Source organism: Pygocentrus nattereri, chromosome 25 (assembly GCF_015220715.1).
Source record: "Pygocentrus nattereri isolate fPygNat1 chromosome 25, fPygNat1.pri, whole genome shotgun sequence".
NCBI lineage: Eukaryota > Metazoa > Chordata > Actinopteri > Characiformes > Serrasalmidae > Pygocentrus > Pygocentrus nattereri.
The window spans coordinates 16,701,281-16,725,730 of record NC_051235.1 but is presented as its reverse complement, the minus strand read 5'-3'; the positions used below and the strand labels follow the sequence as shown (position 1 = coordinate 16,725,730).

Genomic DNA, 24,450 nt, shown 5'->3' with positions numbered 1-24,450 from the left:
CAAAAAGTTCTGAGCCCCTGGTCAATTGACAAGTTTCACTGATTGATTGATTGATATGAAAATAAGTAAATACATCCTCTAGAGAGAACACACGTCTTCACATTATAATGCATCAGTACTGTTTACTTGCTGTATATAAACAAAGCATCTTTTTTATTTGAAAGCAACATATCTACACCCTCCATTCAGAACCTATAAGACCTTCACACGCCTATATTAGAGGTCTATAAAGTGGAATAATTTGCACACATCAGTATGTGCATTATCAGCCATCATAAACAACACAAACAATTTGAAACATGATGAGTGCTGAAAGGCCTCACATCCCATGCCACCTCTCAGTGCCAAAAAGAAGCTGTCATCATTGTGAGCGTGGCTAAAGCGCTCAGACACCACGAAAGGAAAGGAAGCACGAGTACTAATTAGGGCTGCATAACTAATGATCTCTGAGCCTCATCTGCATATTATTTCGCAGAGACTGACGACAAAACGCAAAGAGACATTTCCAATAAGGCTCCAGCTCTTAAGAGCAGCATGTAATTCCCACTCCACTAAATGGGCCATGCACTCGCTAAATGTCAAACCTAATACAGTTGGAAAATAGAGAAATCCCTAGTGGGGCACATAAAGTGTGTGTGTGTATGTGTGTGTGTGTGTGTGCGTGTGTGTGTGGGAACAGAGCCATGAAATAATTTCTCATCACACTCTTAATGCTATATAACCATGGAAAGTAATGCCATGATATTAAATAAGTAAATGTGGTACATACCACTAGCAAATATGCCCAGGCAGCACACATAGCAAACTGTTCTATTACTATTAGGAAGGATATCTGATGCACTTTAGCTGTTCTGGTTTGTTTGCAGAAAAAGGCAGAGATAAGCTACACCTTTAGTCCAGGTGCTTTATATTGTACCTTAGGGAATATATTACATTAATTATTTTACATGTTGCATAACTACTGATGTAGTCTCCTATACAAATAATATACCCATCACTCATAAACTAAACATTGAATTTACTTAATTCAAATTTTGTAGACCATTTCCACATGAAACACATCAACATAATCTGTCTGTCACTTCAGGAAATGTATTCATGTAATGGATTTTATACTTGTGAAGAATATGTAGGCATTTATTCTTTTTTTATTCTTATTGTTTATGTATTTATTAATCAAACACTGCTATTACAATCTATATAATAAGTAACACTTTATTTGAAGGCCTACATAACATATGTGTTATCATAAGGCATTAAAAACATGGCTGTAAACATTTATAAAAATGCATTATACAGAATAGCCATGCTTATTATGCATTATGGATTTATAGCATAGTACATTATAAGTACTGTTCATAACAAATAGAAATCAAAGTAAAGTGAAGCATACTGTACTAATGCCTGCTCCAGTGTTAAGAGTGACAGACCAAGTTGAAGTATTTACTGATAAATTTACTGAAACACTTAAACATACACAGTAGAGCACATGACAGGCTTCAAATGTCAGACTTCAAGCTAGTGCTGCCATCAGTGTTTTACCCAATGTGGGAAAGTCAATGTACACCACAGTTAACTTAACACTAAATAACCTAAATAACAGAAATGATCATTACTGTAGTCCTGTGTGGTGAAGTTACAGAGCGAAGGTTTCTGGTGTTTGACGTTAGAACCAGTGAGCGAACAAATTACCACAGCAGCGGTGTGCTATCTCGTCTCTGCCTCTCCAGGCCTTCACTCCACAGTGACTTCACGATCAGTGTGATGACAGAGGTGGGGTTCAGGGGAGGGGCTGACTTCTAACATGTTACAAACACTATTTATAATGCATTATATTAACATAATATTCATAATGTATAATAAACATGGCTATCAAGTGTAATTCAGTGGAATTCATTTTCATAAATTATGTTTATAATGCCGTACGAATGCATTATAACATGTTATAAATGTGCTTATAGATGCTTACAAAGGTGACATTCATAGAAAGTGTTACCAAATAGACTTTTAGACTATGTAATACATTTAATTCAATTATGCCTTGTGATTTATATAACAAGACTCCTCCCACAATCACATTGTTTGTGAGGTTGAACAAGCTTTACAGAGCGTGAGCAAAAATTCCATTCAACCTAATGATATATATAAGATATATTATGTATGATAACTGCATACATAATATATTGTCACAATACATAAATTACTCACATCAGATTGATACAGTGTTTGAGTTGCAACATAACGTTGAGATTCAGCAACCCTGCTGGATCATGTCGTTTTTTTCCAAAGTAAGTAGGCTGTAAACTACTTTGACATGTTAAGGCTAGCTCAGTTGCTAAAGGAGGTGCCCCTTCTTCCAATTTAACATCCCATAAATTTCCATCTCTATCTTCCATTTTATATAGATGTTTCTGCACTGCACCACCTCCCCATCTCTTACCTGTCCGTTAGTCTGTAAGACCAATCTGTTCATCAAAGGTGGCTCCGGCCTTCTAGCTTAAAGCACAGAATCAGCACTTGGTAAGCCATGCTAAAATAATGCTAATAACCCTCTATATCGGTACGCATCCACTTGCACTTTTTCTTGCTGCTGTTTGCTGTGCTAGATTAACAATGGAGGGCCTTCCTATGTCATTATGGAATTGGGTTAACCATATTAAACATATGTGGGCCAGTATACAATCTGATACACTGTTTGCTGTTGCACAGAAGCTTACAATGAGACTAAAACACAGAAATATACTTTTTATGCATTTATAATTTTTGGATTGCATCAGTCATCCATACAAGCTGAAAATAAAATAGCTCACTCAATCTCACTAGATGCTGTGCTAGTTACACCACTGCCTATGGGGTAAGTTGTAACTTTAGCACTTGTGCCAATGTCAGCTGAATATTCTCTCAACAAGATGAACTTTTCACATGTAGCAGAGATGTGTCGATTGTTTGTGTAAAAATGTATTAATCTTGTTCAAATATTGAAAATAAATGATTTAGCAAAGCATAAAGGTTAGTTTGAGACCCTTACATCAAAAACATACCTAATCCCTTAAAGAATGTGACCTTTTACATGAATACAAATATAATTTGAAGGTATAAACATACTTTAAATCTAGGTATTTGGGCTGACATTACTTTACAACAATGCTACTGTTATAACCAATGGTTTGTGCTTTGGGAAAGGTGAGTTAAAGTGATACTTTTTTAATCACACAAACGGGGAAATTCCACCTCTGCATTTAATCCATCCTTGAAGTGAAAAACCACATACACATTAGTGAATACACACACACTAGGGGGCAGTGAGCACACTTGCACGGAGTGGTGGGCAGCCTTATCCATGGCGCCTGGGGAGCAACTGGGGGTTAGATGTCTTGCTCAAGGACACCTCAGTCATGGACTGTTGTCACTGGGAATCGAACCGGCAACCTTCCGGTCACAGGGCCAGTTCCCTAAATTCCAGCCCACGACTGCCCAGTAGATTATCATTGGAATTATATTATATTATATTATATTATAATTGCCCATTAGAATCAATAGGATTTTAGTCAAAGTTCTGTAAAACTTGTCCAACCTCACAAGAGTAGCTAATAAAGAACAGAAAAGAAAGAAATAGGCGAAGCACAGACAGAACAATTACACACCTACACAGTGACTCACTTAGTGAACCACATAATATGTGTAGTGGTGTGCAAGCCCAGAGACTATACTTAATTTATTTATGTTCCAGACAAACAGCCATTATGTAAAATGTATTCATTTTCAGTGCCTGGAAAAAAAGGCTGAAAACATAAGATATTTAACAAAATTACACAGAACCTTCAACTATTCAATATTACATCAATCTTTACAGTATTTAGTGTGTTCACATTTATCTTTATTACAGTTTTTTGAAGAAATCTGCAGGGATATTTTCTCAAACTCAGTCTTAGGCCCAATCGTATCTCTAATTATTACCTCTATCCCTTGTTTTCAAATGTCACCTTGCCCCTTGGTACTAAGTTTCAAGGGGTAGTGATTGAAATCTTCACCTATGAAATGGGACCCTCAAATAAAGAACATTACATCATTAACAGGCTACTAGCGCTGCTCTGTAGGCGACCCTGCCAGTCTGCAGTGACAGCAGACAAGGGTAAAGTTCATCAACCTCACTGCTCGTTTTTAGTTAAGTTTAGAGCATCATATACGTTCAGAGAGGGGGAAGCATTTATTATCGCCCACTCCTAAGTCTTCAATGAAGCTAGCTGAAGTCAGCTATTCTCCAGGTTCTTCTTCTAATTTTCCTGTACCAACTTAAATTATTTAGGCCTGCTATGAAGTGGTTATCATTATTTTTAACTTAGAAAATATTTACATTTAGGGGTTTCTTTGGTCACTTACACAGGCATCTTGCAAATTTTTCTTTTTTTCTCATAACGCTCCAATTGGAGTGCACCTCGGAAAAACCTCAGTCCTTCACCCTCCCCATCTACCTCAACAAAACTCTGGACACCCCACACCTAAGGGCTGAGTGTTAGGTGCAAGGGGTGAAATGGGATTGGGCCTTAGAAGTTTTTCACATGCAGTGAGGGTAATGGCTTCTTGACAGCTACACATCCTTTCAGACTCATAGTGTTGAGTTGTCTTCTCACAGTGGAAGGATGGACAGAATCACCTGTGGATGTTTTCAGATCTGAAGCAAGAGTGGAGCTTGATTTTCTCCTCTCTCAAAGATGAAAACTTTAAGTAATGTTTATCTGATGGGGACAGTTTTGGTGTCTACCTCGTCTTTTATGATTGATCTTTAAATAATGTTTTGAACTGTGTTTGTCACGCCTCAGGCAGACTCGGATGCTACCTCGGACTCCATCTCCCAGACGGCATCGGGAGATCACATGACTCGGGACGAGCACTCGCAGTCTCCTGATTATTGATCTGACGCACCTGTACAGGTTGACCTACTTTGGCACTATTTAAGGCTGGTCCAGAGTAGGGTTCGGTGCGAGGTATTGCTTCTCCACCATAAGAACGTACTGAGTGATTTCTAAATATCCTATGACTACATGTTAGTCATTTCTCTCGTTTCTACCAACTTCGTCTTTTGGTTTCACCCTGTTGTACTTTAGCTGGCGGTTTTTGGCTTTTTCGTGTTTTGACTTGGAACTGGTTTTGTGGATTTCGAATTCTGTCTATCCCTGGTATATTGTTAGCTTCATCCACGTTCGTCTCTGCCCTGTCAAATGTTACTGTTTTGCGGATGCCAGTTTCTTTGCTTGTTTTTCTTTCTTTATACAAGTACATTATTTTTAATCTCCTCAGAAATCTCTCCTGAGATAAATAACTTGTACTTAAAAACTGTTCTCACTGGAAATGAAATAAACAAAGGGTGATTCATGACCTTTGCACAGCATTGCATGTGTGTACGTCTCTATATGGTTTAGATGTAATCCTATGAGAGGGCCTGTAATTTGTTTACTGCTGTAGTGTGAATTTGTGTATTGCTGAATGGGTGAATACCTACATCTGTCTCACAGATGTGCTAGCGGAGAATATTTCTCCTCAGAGACATTCAGCACTTGCATATTAACATGGTAAGTCATGCTGAAGTCATGTTCGTGCTGCAGCACCAGCTTTAAGGAAAATGTTAATAGTGTATATGCACTCTCTGTCTCACCCCTGAGCCAACTCGCCTGCAGCCAATAAGGGGTCAGGAGAGTGCATGGCCTGTGCTACAGCTCATGTGTTGTGATAAGCCACAAAAACATTAACTCCTCTCTGACTTTTTCCATATTGATTGCTAAATGTGTGGCTAAAGGCAAAAGGAGAGGGCATTAATATCCATGCATGATCAAGCAGCTAGAGCAACTGTGCGTAAAATTAATATTGTATTTTGCCCCTGAGGTACCGTACAGTGTATGTGAGGGGTGTGCTATGTTTAGAAATGTAGATAAGCATTCAGGTTTGAGTCCCATGTACTGTTTGAGGTTAGGGGTCTATGGTAATGTAGTTGGAGGGGAGTTCCACTGTTATACATCTGGCATCTGTGTGGTTATGTGATAGAACAGAATTAGTGCTGGGCAATACTGATAAAACTCACATTATTTTCCAAATTTGTCATGTTATCACGATATTTGATATTAAGTTTGTATTACACAGCACATTATCTTTATTGTTTTTACTAATTTCTTTCTCCCTGAGACACGCTTTTGTGACGTTTGTGTGGTTTTCTGCACCAGAAACGATTAGAATTCATGCTTACATAGACTTTTAAAACTGATATATGTAAATGCTTATCTCTGTTCTGATTGGCTCCTCTGTACTGTGCATAATTCAAAAAGCAGTCCAGGCTGAAACACTTCTTATAACATCAGCATGAATGGGCGGGGCTAAATTGTTGTAGGTTGAATAAGCGGATTTGTATGTGTGACATCAACATTAGTTTCCATGAAACTTTAACAGTGTTTACATACCACATTACATCATACCTTTATCAAAAAAGAGAAAAATAGTTTGGTAACACTTTATTTGGATAGTCCAAGTCAAGTTACATTCAAGTAAATATTTACTAAATTAACCATAATTGTCTTTAACTCTAAACCTGACTCTAATCCTAAACCTAACTGTAACCTCAACCCAAAAACTAAACCCCACTCTCACCCTGGCCCTAACCCTGTTCCAAATCCTAACCCTAATTCTACCGCTGTTTAGAATCAGCTGGTAGAATCAACAGGTAGTTTGAACATCTGTAGATAATCTATGAGGGACTACAGTGGACTATCCAAATAAACCAGAACTATAGTTTTCCCACAATTTGGGATATATTAAGTTAATGACTCTCATCTTCCTTTGTACTAGCACTCTGAAGCCTGAAGATAAAGCCATAGAAGAATGTCAGACACCATTTACAGAAAGTTTAATCATATAAAGTTTTTAATAAGGTAAAGTTATTAACTCAACGTAAAGGTTCTATACCAAAGATAAAAGAGAAATCTTTTGAGGACAGCACACAAAATAGACCTTAAAAAGCCAAAACCAACCTGCTTGCTGTCAGATTTTCTAGGATAAGACTTAAGCTAACTTAAGTTAACTTACACTAAATGTGTGACCCGGTAAATAACCTGTTCATAACATCACTGTGATGGTGATTAACGCACCAGTGTCTCTTAAAGCTGTGGTTCACTGGTGTGCTAGGCAAGAGCCAATCAACATCGACGTGTAAATGAGGTCATACATATTAAAGACCCATGCCAAGTGAAGCTCTGGTTGGCTGCCAAAACGGACACAATGAAAGAAACAAAGCAGAAACAAAGGAAACCAAAATTCTCTGAAGCAGATCTATGACTTTTAAGTGAAGAGGTGCTGACAAATAACAGTAAATTGTTTGGAAAAGATGCAGCAAAAATTTTACAGACAGAGGAAACAATTAAGTAAGTAAGTGATACTTTTTTCATCCCACAACCGGGGAAATTCCACCTCCGCATTTAACCCATCCGTGAAGTGAAACACCACATACACACTAGTGAACACACACACACTAGGGGGCAGTGAGCACACATGCCAGGAGCGGTGGGCAGCCCTATCCATGGCGCCCGGGGAGCAGTTGAGGGTTAGGTGTCTTGCTCAAGGACACCTCAGTCATGGACTGTTGGCTCTGGGGATCGAACCGGCAACCTTCTGGTCACAGGGCCAGATCCCTAACCTCCAGCCCACAACTGCCCCCTATTTTTTTCTTTTTCTTTTTTTTCTTTTTTCTTTTTTAGTAAGTAATTGTGTTGGAACGTAAGTACAAGGTAGCAAATGTAACATAAAGGCAAAAAACGGAGCAGGCCGAAAAAGCGGGAAGTACATGTTCAAGCCAACCTAATTCAACTTTTAATTATAGCGATGACATTTTAGCATGATTTCATTTCTCACTGGCACTCTCACTTTTTCCACTTTATTACAATTGCAGTAACAAATACTAACATGAATTAAAGCTTAACATTAATTTTTTAGCATTTTTTCCAAGCAATTCAGAATTAAATTGACATGCTAAATTCTAATGATCGTTTTAGCCTTTATGTTCTATTTTTCTTGATCTCAGGAATACAATTTCCTTGTCAACATCAAAATTCCACTAGTGATCAATACATTTTGACTACTAAAAATGAAGAAGTGAATGTTAACTAGTAAAAATGTCATTGTCACGTGTACATTAAACCTCTCTGTAAAATTGATTGTAAATTGAAAAATAAAAATAAAAGCTAAAACTGCTTACCTTAAAATTAGAATCTCAGCATGTCAAACAACTCTTCACATATTCAGATTACAAGCTAAATCTACTTTCCATACACTGAAAACACGGAATTTGCAGCTGGGAGAAGGGGTTGTTTTAAGTACAGTGCCAGAAAGAAGTGTGAGAGGATGTGTGTTAATTAGTCTTCCTCTGTAACACCTACATTTGCATTTCTTACAGTAAAAGTTTGGGGCAATCTGAAATCCTGCTTGTGCAAGTCCTCTTCCTCCAGTTTTAGATTAAAAAGGGTTTTTAAATACACAGCCGAGTGCTTACGCAAGTTGTTTATTACTTGCTTATGTGACCAAACATATTTGTAAACACTCTAGAACATATAACCTAACCCACATTGGGAAATTACCACCAGTGTGTTTCAGGTTTTATGTCATGCAAGATTGTGTGGTATTATGGATCATTTCCATTTACACATTCCACATTACATGTAAATGAAGGAAAAGCATAGCAAAGCCTAACATCGCAAAAGCAGTAAAACATGCTTGTAATTCTCGTTTATGAATGAGTAAAGGTGTTAATGCCACGCTATCGGCTGTGGTGCTGTGTATTAAGAATCTGGCCCAATATGTTAAGTTCGTAGATACCTGCTCACCCATCCTCTGTTGTGTGATGATGTCAGGACGGCTGTTTTTCTGTTGTATGGCTATTTATTTCCAAGTTGAAGAATTTAGTTTCATCATTCCTTTTATCCATTGCATGCTTCATCTGAGCAAGAGATTTAAAAGCCTGCTGCTTTAGAAAGATCTGTAATACACAGTGAAGAATATCCAGCTCACGCTGTGTACAAAAGGAAAGTTGCCCAAACCCAAATCGATGGTGATACAGGGAATTTTACATTATATGAGGCTGAAATTGATTGAAGAATTGTCTCTGACAAGGCTGTAATGCGCTCGGCTGTTTGGATTACTGGATTTTTGAGCACTGCAGCGTTACTTGTGTTAAACTAATAAATAGCATCCATAATGAAAAGAGGGGAAAAGAACAAGGCATTAATAATGCAGAGAAAAGATTGGATCCAATTCTGTACACTGAATTAGAAATGAAACAAAGGTTATGAGGTTAACCTTGTGTTACTTACTGCTAATGTCTCAGCCACACGTGTACTGACATATAGCATTCAGATGCACTGACCATGCAACGTCTGGTACATTATTTAACCCATTAAATTGCTATACATATCAGCTAAAATCAGTCAATTGCATGTCAGGGTTGAATATCGTCTGATTATCAGTGGACAAATATAGTGAAGTGTTAATAGATGTGTTACAACCTTTATTGTGCTAAGGGAACTGGACACAATGAGACCTTATAACCTTCTCTGCTTTCCTTCAGAGTCATTTTATATGCATCATTTTAGAGAAATTTGGGCCCAATCCCATCTTGATAGAGGTGTAAGGCGAAGTGTTAGGGTTACACACTCTCAGAAAAAAAAAGGTATGACACTGTCACTGGGGCAGTACCCCTCTTATCACTGTGGTGGTACCCTCAGGGGTACATCCCAGTACCTTTAATCAGGGAACATAACTGTACCATAATCTGTTTAAATGAGATTTTCTAGGTTGTACTGACTCCACACCCCCCTCTCATCTCCAGGCTTTTATTTTATTGCTCTGTTTTAAAACATTAGTTTATAAAATACATATGTCTACTTTTCCACTAGGAAAAACCTATTTAAGGTACACAGTGGGACCTTAAAACCGCTGTTGCACCTTTGAAGGTATACTTATATTGTTTGTACCTTGATGAATGAATCATATACCTGCATGGTACCTTTATTTCTAACAGTGCATGGCCCTCCAAACGGAGGTTTTTCAAAGGCACACTCCAGTCTTAATAGGAAAAAAGAAACACTGGCAAGATGGCTGTGTGAGCAACCAGAGAAACCCACAAACGTAAGCATTTTCTCAGTTAAAAAATATGATAAACACTGTATTATCTTTTTTTTGTTTAATGTTGTTTCAGTGTATTATTGCTCTTTTCTTCATAACAACCACTAAAAATCGCTAGTAGTATGCTGATGTCTCAGTAGTTAGCTAGCTAAATTATCTGTTACACCTTAAATGGTGCAGTAGTTACATTCTGGCACCTCAGACATCAGAACTGCTGCTTTATTTAAGGTGGAACAGGACAATTCGAACAAGAAGCTAGTGAATAGCTGAATCCAGCTTCAAGACTTAGGGGTGGGTGATAATAATAATTGTTATTCTTGCCTCTTTGAAGGCATTTTATTCCCTAATTTGAACTAAAGCCCAGCAGTGAGGTTGTTGAACTTTACCACACCTTTGCTATCTCAGCAGACTGGCAGGGTCACCTACAGAGCAGCGCTAGTAGCCTCTTAATGAAGTAATGTTCTTTTTATTTGAGGATCGTCCCATTTCGCAGGAGAAGATTTCAAGCAGTACCCCTTTTAACTCAGTTTCAAGGGCCAAGGTGACACTCAAAAACAAGAGGTAGGGGTAAAAATAGGAAATTTGATTGGGCCTTAGTCAGTGATGGTGATGGGAACCACAGGTCTCATTTATCCACTGTGCATATGCAAAATATTGCAGGTTCTAATACAAAAAAAGTAATTGTACAATTCAGTTATTTCTAATGAAACTGTCAAAATTAAAATTAATTAAAATGATTGTGTTGATTAAATCATTTTTGCATGTTCATACTGAATTCTTATTATTCAATAGACAACAGTTTTACATGTCACACTATAGCAGTTTGGGACTGTATATGTAAATAAACTCAGCCGTCAATGCTCTGCATGAGCAGAACATTGTAGGATTTATCACTGCACATTGCACTTCTAGCAAACAGATATAGAACATGTTCTATGCATGCTTTAATAAATGAGACCACAGGCATCCAATGCACATAATGTCTCTTAAAACTGCCATACAGCACTTACACAAAATGGTTACAAATATGATGCATAATGGCAAATTATGTTTGTTTAAATATAAATATAGAAGCAGAGATGTCAGATGTCTTGTTATGTTACAATTGTTTGGACATATGTAAAGGTGTTGTTTCAAATTTATTTAATTTCAAATTTACCACTAATTTTACATTATCAACATTACATCAAAAACTCAAGACGTGTGGATTCACTGGGTGGTTTTGGAGAGCAAATAAAATGAATATGTACGACTATATTTGCACTACAGACATTGTGACCACCACCATTAAGAAATCCAAATGGCTAAGTTTCTCTGCAATACACCATTTGACATCAAACCAGTCTGAATGACTTTTACATCTCAACCACTCAACTCTGAAATGTTTAACCCCTAAAATGGCCAAGGTCTGCTGGTGGGCCCACAGTTTCATTACACACTCATTTAACCTAAGAATAGCTCAACCAGTTTGCATTGGAGTCCATGTAGTTACTGAAAAATAACTTTTAGTGTGAAACAAGCCTGGGATTTTAAGGGGTTAAAAAGGGTGGAATTCCCCTTTAAAATCTGTGATAATGTTTGGTTAATGTACATCATACATAAACCCAAATCATACAACACATTCTATGCCTTTCAGTTGTCTCTGTCTCTTTTGTGCCTTTTTCTATTCAATATTAGAGACTAAGAGAAAATGACATTCAGCACTTTTCCTGCTTCACATCTGCCTTTTATTTCTTTATTTTTCTCTGTTTCTTTCAGTCTAGTCCAGCCTAGTCCCCACTACTGTAAGTCTCTCCACCGCTGCATGATACTAGCACAAACATGGAGGTTAAAGGTCAGCACATGCTTCCACAGAGGCGAACAAAGCCTGCCACTGCATTTTTATGAGCTAGTGCCTTGGTGGCATCACCATCACCACAGGCCTGGAACAGAAAACTTTGTCTAACACTTTGTTAGTACTGGGTGACATCAATACTGATATAACAGTATATTCATTTTTCATATTCATTTTAATAGCATCCCTGAAAGGCTCAGTCGTTCACAAGCAAGGATGGGGTGAGGTTCACCACTTTGTAAACAACTGCGTGAGCAAATAGTCCAACAGTTTAACAACAACGTTTCTCAACACGCAATTGCAAGGAATTTAGGGATTTCATCATCTACAGTCCATAATATCGTCAAAAGATTCAGAGAATCTGGAGAAATCTCTGCAAGTAAGCAGCAAGGTAGAAAACCATCATTGAATGCCCATGACCTTCGATCCCTCAGGCGGCACTGCATTAAAAACAGTTCGTCGCTCCATCTACAAGTGCAAGTTAAAACTCATGCAAAGCGAAAGCCATATATCAACAACACCCAGAAACGCCGCCGGCTTCTCCGGGCCAAAGACAAAAAGGACTGTCCAGATTGTTATCAGCGCAAAGTTCAAAAGCCAGCATCTCTGATGGTGTGGGGGTGTGTTAGTGACCATGGCATGGGTAACATCTGTGAAGGCGCCATTAAGGCTGAAAGGTACATACAGGTTTTAGAGCAACATATGCTGCCATCCAAGCAACGTCTTTTTCAGGGACGTCCTGTCCTGCAAGACAATGCCAAGCCACATTCTGCACGTGTTACAACAGCGTGGCTTCGTAGTAAAAGACTGCGGGTACTAGACTGGCCTGCCTGCAGTCCAGACCTGTCTCCCATTGAAAATGTGTGGCGCATTATGAAGCGCAAAATACAACAACGGAGACCCCGGACTGTTGAGCAACTGAAGTTGTACATCAAGCAAGAATGGGAGAGAATTCCACCTACAAAGCTTCAACAATTAATGTCCTCAGTTCCCAAACACTTATTGAGTGTTGTTAAAAGGAAAGGTGATGTAACACAGTGGTAAACATGCCCCTGTCCCAACTTCTTTGGAACGTGTTGCAGGCATTAAATTCAAAATGACTGAATATTTGCAAAAAAACAATAAAGTTTATCTGTTTGAACATTAAATATCTTGTCTTTGTAGTGTATTCAATTGAATATAGGTTGAAAAGGATTTGCAAATCATCGTATTCTGTTCTTATTTATGTTTTACACAACGTCCAAACTTCATTGGAATTGGGGTTATACATAGAAAAGCAATGACAACAGAATGGGATGCTCTGGAACAGCCACATGTGAGCCTTTGGATGAGATGGAGTGGTCCAGAATTTTCTCTTTTGTTTTGTATGTAGATCATCTTGTAAGCAATCTTTCTAGAAATATCTCCACAAAAATTTCCATTTTGGCCATAAATGAAATAAACAAAGGATGTTGTATGAACTTTGCACAGTACTCTATTCTAAATGTTTTCCATGCAAGTTAACAAAACTGTCACATCTGTGCCTGAATTATGGGACAAGCGAAAGAGCTTAGCTCCCCTGAAAGAGACTTGTACTTCCTTGAAAACAATAATATCCAAACCATTATTTCACTTATAACAATAAACAATCACCATGTACTTAATAAGGATCACTATACTAATACTGGTAGGGCCTCCCTCTGCTCTCAAAACAGCCTCCACAAGATGCTGGAAACAATCCTTTGAGATTCTGGACCATGTTGACATAATTGCATCACATAGTTCCTGCACATTTTTCCGGTGCACGTTCAAACTGTGGTTCTCCTGTACTACCATATCCCAAAAGTGTTCTACTGGACTCAGATCCAGGTCTGGGAAGGCCACTGAAGAACACTGAACTTATTATCATGCTCATGAAACTGATTTGATACAACTTTTGCTTTGTGACTTGTTTAATTGTGCTGGAATCAGCCATTAGAAGATGAGTAAGTTGTTATCATGAAGGGTCACAGCAACAATACTCAAACAGGCTGTGGCATTCAGACAATAATTTATTGGTATTAACGAGTTCAAAGTGTGCCATGAAAACATTCCTGACACAGCCTAAACTGTTGACACAAGGCAACATGTATCCACGTCAAAATCTGACCCTACCTGTGTGCCTCAGCAAAAAATCAAGATTCTTCAGGCCAGGCTACAGTTTTTCAGTCTTCAGCTACCCAGCTTTGGTAAGCATGTGCCCACTGCAGCCTCATCTTTTTGATCTTGGTTGATAGTGGTCTACTGCTGTTGTAGCCAAACTGCCTCAAGGTTTGACATGTTGTGCATTCTGAGATGCTTTTTGGCTCACCACAGTTGCACAGAGTTATCGCAGCCTTTTTTCTTTTTTGGATTTTTTCCCTAATTTTCTCTCTGATTTAGTTGTGCCCAATTCTACACACTAGTTAGGACTCCCCAGTCACACAATTCCACCAGTGCTAGGAGGGTGAGGCTACCACAGGCGTTCTTCGAGACCTGTGAAGTGCCACCGCATCTTTTCAAACTGCCACTAATCGTCAGTGGACAGCTAAACATGCTTGAGTTAAAGCCCCAACCTCCAGTTTTGTTATGTTGGTCAAAATCAGTCAAAATCACTGAGATCACATTTTTTCCTCGCTCTGACATAGGACTGGGCGATAAGACAATAGTGATATGTATAACAGTATAACTTTCCTCGATAGAACTATGAGAAAGATTTGGTAAATTTTCAATATAATAGACCATTATCACACTTCTACGTTCTAGCAACAGCTGTGGTGGCGTTTTCTACTGCAAGGAAAGTGACACTACACTGCTGAGGCCAAGAGAAGGTGCACTTTCAAGTTTTTTGACATGATTAGAGATGAAGGGGGCAACGAGTAATAAGGGTCACCAAATATACTTTAGCAACATCTGAAACGTGGAGCTATACATTCCCTCTTTGAGTGGAGCGACTGGCAATCGTGTAACGAGATAAGTGGCATAACTGTACTGGCTTAGAGTGAACTCACTTCTTTCCGTACATCCTAACAAGCTTAAGCAGCATTCAATGACGTCCGCTGTTACAGCACTGTCATATTTTAGTATTAGTGCATTCCCAAGCAACAAAAGTGAAAGAAAGAAGGGGGTTCATGCAGTTACAGCCCTGATTTAAACAAAAGTACACTGAGGAAGCTGTGAAGCATTGGAAAGCGGGAGAACAGCCTCCCAGGCTAGAAACTAAACAGTTTAGCACTGTTGTTGGCCACTTGTTTAGCCTTTGTAATGGGATAGCCGAGCACAAAGTACAGTTTAAAACAGCAATTAACCACCCAGGAGCAAAAATTTGAAATAATGATTTGACATTTATTGCAATATGTATTGATATTGAAAGATATGAATTTATTGTGATAACATTTTTGGCTATATCGCTGTATTCTGACGTGAACATTACCTGAAGCTCCTGTTCCATATCTGCATGATTTTATGCACTGTGCTGCTGCCACATGATTGGCTGATAAGATAACTTCATGAATGAGTAGGTTTACTCCAATAAAGCATTTGGTGAGTGTGCGCTCTGTAATTATTCATTATTCAATTGGGACAATTTGTGAAATGCTAATGCAAACAGAAGTGCTGATTAGTCTTTCTGACCTGTAATTAAATTGAAAACAGCTTTTGAACTTTTTGCTGGAAGGTAAGTTCCTTCTTTGGCCTGGAGAACATGACATCCATCATTTCCATAAACATCTGAAAGGTTGACTCATCTGATCACACTACACATTTCCATAGTTCATTACTTAATTTCAGATGAGCTTGAGTTCAGGTAAGTCAGCAGCATTTCTGGATGTTGTTGACAAAGGCTTCAACTGTGCAAAGTACAGTGTTAACAGTTTGCCAGAGTTTTCTGAGTTCATGTGGTAATATCCATCAGGGAAATGTACTGGTTTTTAATGCACTGCCAGCTGAGGGGTTGAAGGTCATGGGCATTCAATTGTAGTTTTCAGCCTTGCCCTTTAGCACAGAGATTTTTTACGATTCCCGCAGTCTTTTGATGATATTAAGCATTGTTGAGAGAGAAATACATACTTTGCAGTTGCTCACTGAGGGCCTCATTTGCCAATATTTTCCTAAGTTTGTTGTTAAATTAGTTCTTGAGAAAGGTCCTAAGAAAAGTGCATCATCAATCCCATCTTTGTACTCTTGAGTGTGTAGATTCTATTCTTACTTAAGAACAAATCCCAAATAAGAAAACACTGGTGAATCGAATCTTTGTGGAAACTGCGTAAGTGGGTTTTAAGAAGAAATTTCTTTTTAAGAATGGTTGGTGAATGACGCTCAAGTTTCTTAAACTGTTAGATTATAAGTGGCAAGCCTTATAATGGATCTTTTCTGGATGCTCCTTTTATATCGAAGTAAGCTTGCATCAACTGTTTAAGATGTCTTTGGAACATTTTATAATGTTTCTTGTCTTATATATCCCCGTCCCAACTTTTTTGAAACCTGTTGCAGGCATCAGTTTCAGAATGAGCACATATTTACAAAAAAGTTGACAAATAAATGTTGATGATCTTGATAAAGTAAAATATTAAACAACTCGTCTTTGTACTGTTTAAGTTTATATGCAGGTCAAAGTGGATTTACTGTTTTCTATTCTCTATATACATAAACAGACATCTACAAACATACTCACACTCTCTCTCTCTCTCTCTCTCTCTCTCTCTTATACACACCTTCAGACGCAGGCGGATGGTGTTGCAGTCCCTCAGCGGGTTCAGCTTGAGCGTTTCTCCCAGGTTGTTGCAGCTGGAGCTCTGGTGCTGGAGCTCGCAGCAAACACACACGCCATCACTGTCGAACTTTATCTGTCAGAGAGACGGAAAACACATACGCATGCACCATCACTGTCAAAGCTATCCACAGAGGCGACACTGAAACAACTTGCACATCATTCGCTATCCATCACCTAATACACCTGCACGAGCACTTTGGCTGCATCTAAAAATGGACGAATGCTTCAGAAGGGTTCAGTACAGGGCCAAGCAAATGCTGCGTGTGCAGCAGTTACAGTGTGCAGAACAAGGTGCCTCTGTTTGACCCAGATTATATAAAAGCTACGCGTGAACTCTGCGAGCGTGGGTTAATTGAGCTGAGGAAACTACTCCATTAATACTGCAGTCGGGCTGGAGACTCTCCGAGGACAAAGAAAGCAGGAGAATGAAACTGAAAGGAGGAGAGACATAGAGAGAGAGAGAGAGAGAGAGAGAGAGAGAGAGAGAGAGAGAGAGAGAGATGGAAAGAAAGACAGGAAAAGATTATGGGGTGAAAGAGGGAGAGATAAAGAGAGGCAAAAAAAGAAAAGAGAGAGAGAGACAGAAAGAAGGAATGAACAGATGAGTAATAGTAAGACAAACAGAAAGAAGGAGAGACAGAGACAAACAATGGAAGAGAGATAGACAGACAGACACAAAGAAAGAGAAAGAGAAAAGAGAGACAGGGCAAGAAAATAAGTGAGTGAGAGAGACAGGGAGAGAACAAGTGTGAATGAGACAGGGAGAGAGACAGAGTGAGAGAGAAACAGTGTGAGAGAGAATGAGAGAGCAATGGAAAGACACAGAGAGAAAGAATGGGAAAGAGCCAGTAAGAGAGAGAGAGGCAGAGATAGTGAGAGAGAAAGGGGAGAGGGAAAGGGAGAGAATGAGGGAGAGAAGAAAGACTGTGAGATAAAGAGAGGCAAAGAAAGAGAGAGAGAGAGATGGAAAGAGATGGTGAAGTAGTGAGAGACAGAAGACGAAAGAGTGGGAAACAGTCAGAGGACAGTAAGAGAAAGAGGGAGACAAAGAGAGAAAAAGAGACAAAGAGGGAACAACAGAGACAAGAGGGAGAGACAGTGAGAAAGAGAAACAGAGTGAGAGAGTGACAGAGAGAGAACAAGAGAGAGAGCAATAGAAAGAGACACAGAGAAAGAATGGGAGAGAGATAGACAGAGAGACAAAAAGAGAGACAGATGGAGAATGAGAGAGAGCGAGCCAGGGAGAGAGAAAGAGGGAGAGAGAGGAAGATAAAATGAAAGTGATTGAAAGAGAGACAGAGGGAATGATCGGGAGAGAGATAGACAGACAGATAGAGAGACAAAGACAGAAAAAGAGACATGAGAGGAATAGAAAAATAGCAAGAGAAAGAGAGCAAGAGAGTGAGAGAGACAGAGAGAGAAGAGAGACAGACAGGGAGACAGAGGGAGTGAGAGAGGGGGAGAAAGACAGTGCTAATGTTAATCTCTCAGTAAGATGGTTCAGGGAGTTATTGGCTGGGTCTTTAGGCTGCTGTGCTCTGTGTATTAGCCCCCAGGCTGGGGCAGCACTGTATAGAGAAATGTTAAGCATGGTGCCAGTTAGCTGTCACTCATTTGGGTAAAGGACTGGCACACAGTGTGTGTGTGTGTGTGTGTGTGTGTGTTTGTGTGTGTGTGTGTGTGTGTGTGCAGGCGGGTGTTTCCTGTTCTATTGTTTCTGGATTAAAACGGACCATATTTCGCACCCAAGCCCAGTTCAGTGGAGGTGACAGTCCGCCTCTGTGATATCATTGTCACGTTTCCATGACAACAGTCGGGCTTTGTGAGGCACGTCTGCTTCCAACTTCCTACGTAAAGTGAGCGTTTAGAACCCCTCCAGGATCTAAAATCTATTTTGTGCAGAATTCCTCAGCGGCTTCTCTGCCAAGACGTTTGAGCTTGGGTTTCCTTTCTGTGTGTGTGTGTGTTTTTTTTTATTGTTCATTTATGACTCTGAGTAGCTGAACCTTTACAGGCTTATGGAAAGCATGTAAATACGGGTTTAAATTTCTCAATTCACAACTTGACTCAATTATGATTCTTTAGAAACCAATTCAATGAGTCATGAAATTCACTGGAACTTTCCCAAATCAACATCACAGACTAAACCCTAAACTTCAGTACACACTGAATCACATACAGAATCATAAATAACTACACACATAAACAATGCATACCTTTCCATACTTTTAATCACTGCATTGTTCTTATTTAATGTGAGCTGACTACAGGTTGGTTTACTGTATTTCAGAAATATTTACATGATATTTGCATGTACCATCCTACTAAACCTATATTTTCTAGCTAAATGCCTAGGCCAGTGGGCTTTTTTTTTGGAGGGGGGGGGGGGGGGGTGTTCCAATCCTCTCAGATATTTGATTCAGTGAAAGCTGGTAGGGTTGGACGAGGTTGTGTTTTACTAGAACCCAATTATGTTATGTACTCTAATGCCATATGTCAATTCTCTACACGTGAAAAGTCTGAATGATGCTATGTATTTGCAAATGAAACTCAACAGTGTTTTGTGCATGATTCTAGTGACACAGCACTTGCAACAAAAAAACAGACGCCTCTAGCTTGCAGCCAGAATGACATGCTGTACTCATAAGTGGGTCTAAAGCATTAACTGGGGGAGAGGTTGTGAAATTATAGCAAAGGCCCATATCTTAAGTGATGTGCTATGATCACTTTGGTTCTTTTCACATTTTGTGAATGAACTGAGAGATGGAGGAAGTGAAAGTGGATCATGAGAATGTACAAAAATGAGCTTCATCCAGAGATTCTCTAGCCAGAGAAGAACAAGCCATCTGATATCTACTGCAAGCCATGCTGGCCACAACTATCACAGATTTTGTCAGTTACATTCTAAATTTAGTCTACTATTCTGTTAGAAGACGACATCTTCAAAAAAAGAATACACATCTGGGGACAACTTATTAAACTGCTAACAAGAGTATGCCATCTTTAAAACCCACCTCATACTCCTACATGCTCTCATACACTCTCATTATGACTGGCTATTTACTGTGTATAGTCACGTCCATGCACCATTTTTGATCTGTCCAATGGCAAACACAATTATGCAGTTAGCCGCTCTGTGAGCTTTTTGGAGCAAAAGAAATTTGCCAGACTGAAAAGTGTGTTGATTTTTGTAGCATCACATCTTGTTCAACAGTTTCTTTTCAGTTAGAAGCTAGTAAGAGAGATGTCCTCATGTGTTTGTCGGTGCATACCTATTTGTTTCCTGCGGGTGTGTTTTTGTTGTAGCTCTATAAATTGGTTTTGTAAAAACAAAAAACTACAGTTCAGACCATGCCTTCTACATGTGGTATGGTATGGTAGCATGATGGGAGGCTGAGATGGAAGGAGTGGAGAGGATTCTGAGAACTTTGGCTGGAGTTCTGGCTGGCTTCTGTTTGGAGCTAGGAGGCCAGATTTTCCTTGGATGTTGGTAGGACTGACAGATAGGACCGAGAAACAGGGAGGATGGATTGGTAGTGAGGATGAAAAATTTGTCAGAACGAGGAGGGGTTACAGACATGGCTATTAGTTGGTTATTTTGGATGTCACATTGAAAGAAATGGGTTATGATTCAAATGTATCCAGTGACTGCATACACAGACAAAATACAATACTTCAACATGATTGCTTTTTGTTTGTTTTGGCAGTTGTTGTGTTCACGTAATACATTTTTTTATTTGCAACCACACATTTGAATCATGTAAATTCAAAATCATTTTTTCAGGGCGGTTAGATGGCCCTTTCAGGCAGTTCTTCACTATGTTGAACACTCAACTCTGATGAAAGGAAGAAGTCTGAGCTGCAAGACTAAACAGGACAGAACTGGCTGAAGCCGTACCCAGTGAAAATGAGATATGTCAACTTAAACTTTTCAGGAAATCCCAAGAAGTGAATAAGATAAATGATTAAAAAAGGTGAGTAAATGCTATTTCAAATTTTAAACGATACAAAAGTGACATTTACGTGTTTTACCTTCTTCTACATCACTGTATTATAATCACAGTGTTCAGGGAATATATTACTAGTCTTGTTTTGCACCTTGTGATTACAGAAGAAAAATCCTAAAGTTGCCGGACACTAGAACATAGAGTAAACTATCTTATCAAGCATGTCTGTGTCTATTTTGTTCCTCATGGAGATCTATTTCCTTGAACATACGTCCACAAGTCCAACACTACATTTTCAAGAAGAATTCAATGTCAGACAGGACATGTCTGGAAAGGGAAAACACTTCTGCCAATGGGGAATTAGATCCAAAGGAAGGTAATTACAGCAATTCCCTACAGTAGAATTATACAATTACAGAATTATTAAAGTCCTGACAAAATCTGGTGATGTTATCCCTTAAGGCTGTTCCACTGATTTTTCCCAACAGACAAAAAAGGTGCTACTGAGCAAATCCTGTCCTAAAAAATATGTACTCATACATAAAATGTGTCCAGCAGGCAAACTAATCCTGAATGTTTGAGCCACAGCATATGGCATGTCTACAGAGGTGGGTAAAAAGAGATTATATAGACACCAACCCTGAGCTTTTATAGATATGATTTGACATAGCATCCTTTGTAGTTCACAGTTTGTGGTGAGCTCTGGCAAACCATAAATCTGCTCAGTGACACTGACATAACAGAGGAAGGAAACTAAAAGGAAATGAACAGAAATGTTTGGATGTCACCTGCTGTTGAGCAAACGTTCTATGAAGGCTATGAATCTGGACAGAGTACTAAAGCAGCTGGGTAAAGCAGAACGCCTCAGTGTGGGTGTATTTGCGGGGTGTTGTATTTTGGAAACTAGATGGTAAGCCAACTTTTGACCATTTGCAATCTGAAGATATCTCATAGATAATCAGATTACCAGACATAACTGGTTTGCAATTACATATCAGCATTTCAACACTGGTTCCAGTTTGGAAAATCTTAGGTAGTGCAAAGCCTATTTATTTTGGCAGTAAGTGTGTCTTACCTGTAGAATATGTAACATCAATATGTAATTCAGGTGCGATTAGCAGAGGTACACTATAACATGAACCATAGAAAGAACCCCGGTTTGTAATAATCCCAGTGTGAGTCAATAGGTCTGCAAATATTCCCTGTGGAAAAAGCGCTTTTGCCTCTATGGAAGTACTTGCCTAAGTTCCCTGTATCTCAAATCAAGCCAACATGTATTTTTCTCTCAAGTGTACAACTCCAAACACCAAAAGAAGCTGTACTCTTGTCTGCTGACCCCTGCCTGTTGTGATGACAGCAAGAGTTTTGGCTTTTGTACATTAAAAGATGAGATATAGAAAATCATGAGCATGTGCCAGCCAAACATGTCATTACATAGCAATACTTAATGCTATGTAAGCCCCGCTAATGTAATGCTAATTTCTGCTAGCCTTGTTTTAGAGGTTTGCTTATGTCAGGCTAACACCAAGTAAATGATGGTATTTTATAGTAGCTCTCTAGACTAAACACACACATATTTTAAGCTCATAACAGACGTAACAGTCTCTGAATACTACTGGATGCCCAGTTTACACTAAGGACAGAGTATACTTCTGCAGTAACTGTTAACAATAAAATAAAGAGTCTACTGAACCAGTCGCACCGAAATGCAACATATTACATGACATCACTGTTTTACCACAGAGGCATCCACATGTAAAATGGCAGCTGAAGAGGTAAAAGTATGAAGGCTGGCTGTGCGAGTGTGAGTATGAAGTGCGAGTGGCTATTTAGTAGTGATGGGGAATCAGTTTCTAAAGAGTCGATTCTTTGATTCCAACACATCTGCTAGGTTGACTCTTGGACAGATTCTGGGAGTTCAAATGCTGGGACTTCAAATGCTGGGAGTATATGGTGCACAGGTGCAATATGGTAACTTTGTAAGGAGAAGGAGAAGGAGAAACTGACAAATAAGTCAACTTCCATCTCGTAAAGATAACATTCAGCTGCTCCAGAATAAAAACACTTGCCTTTAATTCTGGTTAACTGGCCCAGAATAGTTTATTTTCAGGGAATTATGACTACAGTAATGATTTCCTCCGTACATCACTCCAAGTTTCCCATCAAACCCAGAGCTACCTTCAGCAGCCTGATTATGTGAAATATGGGAAATTATGAAACATTAATCAGCTCTAACCATTTGTCAACCTACCTGATTTTACTTGGTATGATCTACAAACGTTCATCATATCACTACAGTCTGTAGCTAAGAAAATGGGTAAACTATGTTTAGGATGGTTTAATACCTGCTGTATCCCTTTAACTAGCTCTGGTGCTGTCTTAGTTAAAATAAAGTGGAGTTTAGACAACTTATTATGCATCACTGCTATTTAATGGGGTTGGGTGCTTGCTCAAAGTGATGCTGCATCAAGCAGTAAATTTGAACAGCCTTTGGAATCACACACCTTCTACACAAAGGAAATATGCCAAAACAGATGCAGATTCACATTTTCTCGGATGGTACTAACATACATGTGAACTGACAGAGAAAATGCCGTTTTATTTACTAGCTCTCCTTTACGGCTGAGTGGTCAAGCAGGCGGTATTAACACTTTTTATTAATGCACTGCTTTGTTGTGCAGCATTTGGAGAGTGAGGGACATTTTTTCTCTTCCAGTGTGGACACAGTGAGCTCATAAGTATGGATGACTAACCTGGACCGCTGGGGTAGGCCTCACATCTGCACTGGCAAGACATCTTCTGAACCCCGAAGAGGAAATGACTTCAGCAAAGCAATATCAGCTACGCGCTCCCAATCCACAACTAGAGAGCACCTGAAGCGTTTAATTGTTTTTGTGGGGAAAAAAAAACCCCATCGGAATCCCTGTGTGATTAATGCATGTGGGGATACGGATCCCACAGGATAATTAATAATCATAAGAAAAGCATGTGATTTGCTTTAACTTCTGAGGATTTTTTGAGGAGCTGTGACAATCTTTGAAATTGTGGGAAGAAACAGTGGCTCTACAGTGGGTTTGCCAGGGCAATCAGTCTTTTCCTTTAATCATGTCTGCTAAAAAGCACCTCAGTGCTGATGGGGCCATTTGTTGTTGCTGCATAAGGGCATGTGAGCTGGAGGAGAAATGCATTGTGGGATACCCTGCTCAACCTGCAGTCCCAATTGGGCCTACACTGGCCCAGCAATGTTGCTGATAAACCGCTAACAATAGCGATCGCACAAAAACACTGGCTGGAGGCTTGTGCCATGTCTGCAGCAATAATAATCCCTTTTATGAATGTCTATTCAGCAGACACAATGGACAGTATATAGATGCACTGTGCCATTCATCAGCAACATCCTCCTGCATCAAAATAAGCTGGTTTTCTCTAATCTGAGCTATTGTGCTTTTGTATGTTCGGAGGAATAGGCAGCAATGACGGAACACTTTGGGTGGCATTTTCAGTTCTCCCAAATATTCCCAGCAGAGAAATGAGATTTATGAGATGAGCAATCCACTGCTCATCAAGCATAATGGCATATCCAATAGCTCTTTCCAAAAGACAGGACTCTTGGAAAAAACTCTTAGAAAATGGCAAAACTTTTCTGTTTCGTCCTTTAGATTCATAAAGTTAATTACTGCTGGAGTGACAGGCCTACAGAGTTTTGCTACATCAGATTAGGGCTGTCAAAATAACATGTTCTT

At 39.2% G+C, this 24,450-nt stretch overlaps 1 protein-coding gene across 1 annotated transcript in view; it reads right to left on the bottom strand.

Moving 5' to 3' along the window:
• The window catches only part of fam189a1 (family with sequence similarity 189 member A1), a 264,171-nt gene that overhangs the window by 45,362 nt on the left and 194,359 nt on the right, over nucleotides 1–24,450 (bottom strand). Inside the window, exon 4 of the mRNA XM_017702715.2 lies at nucleotides 16,702–16,833. Coding sequence (XP_017558204.1) covers nucleotides 16,702–16,833 — 132 coding nt within the window. The remainder of the gene's footprint in view (nucleotides 1–16,701; nucleotides 16,834–24,450) is intronic.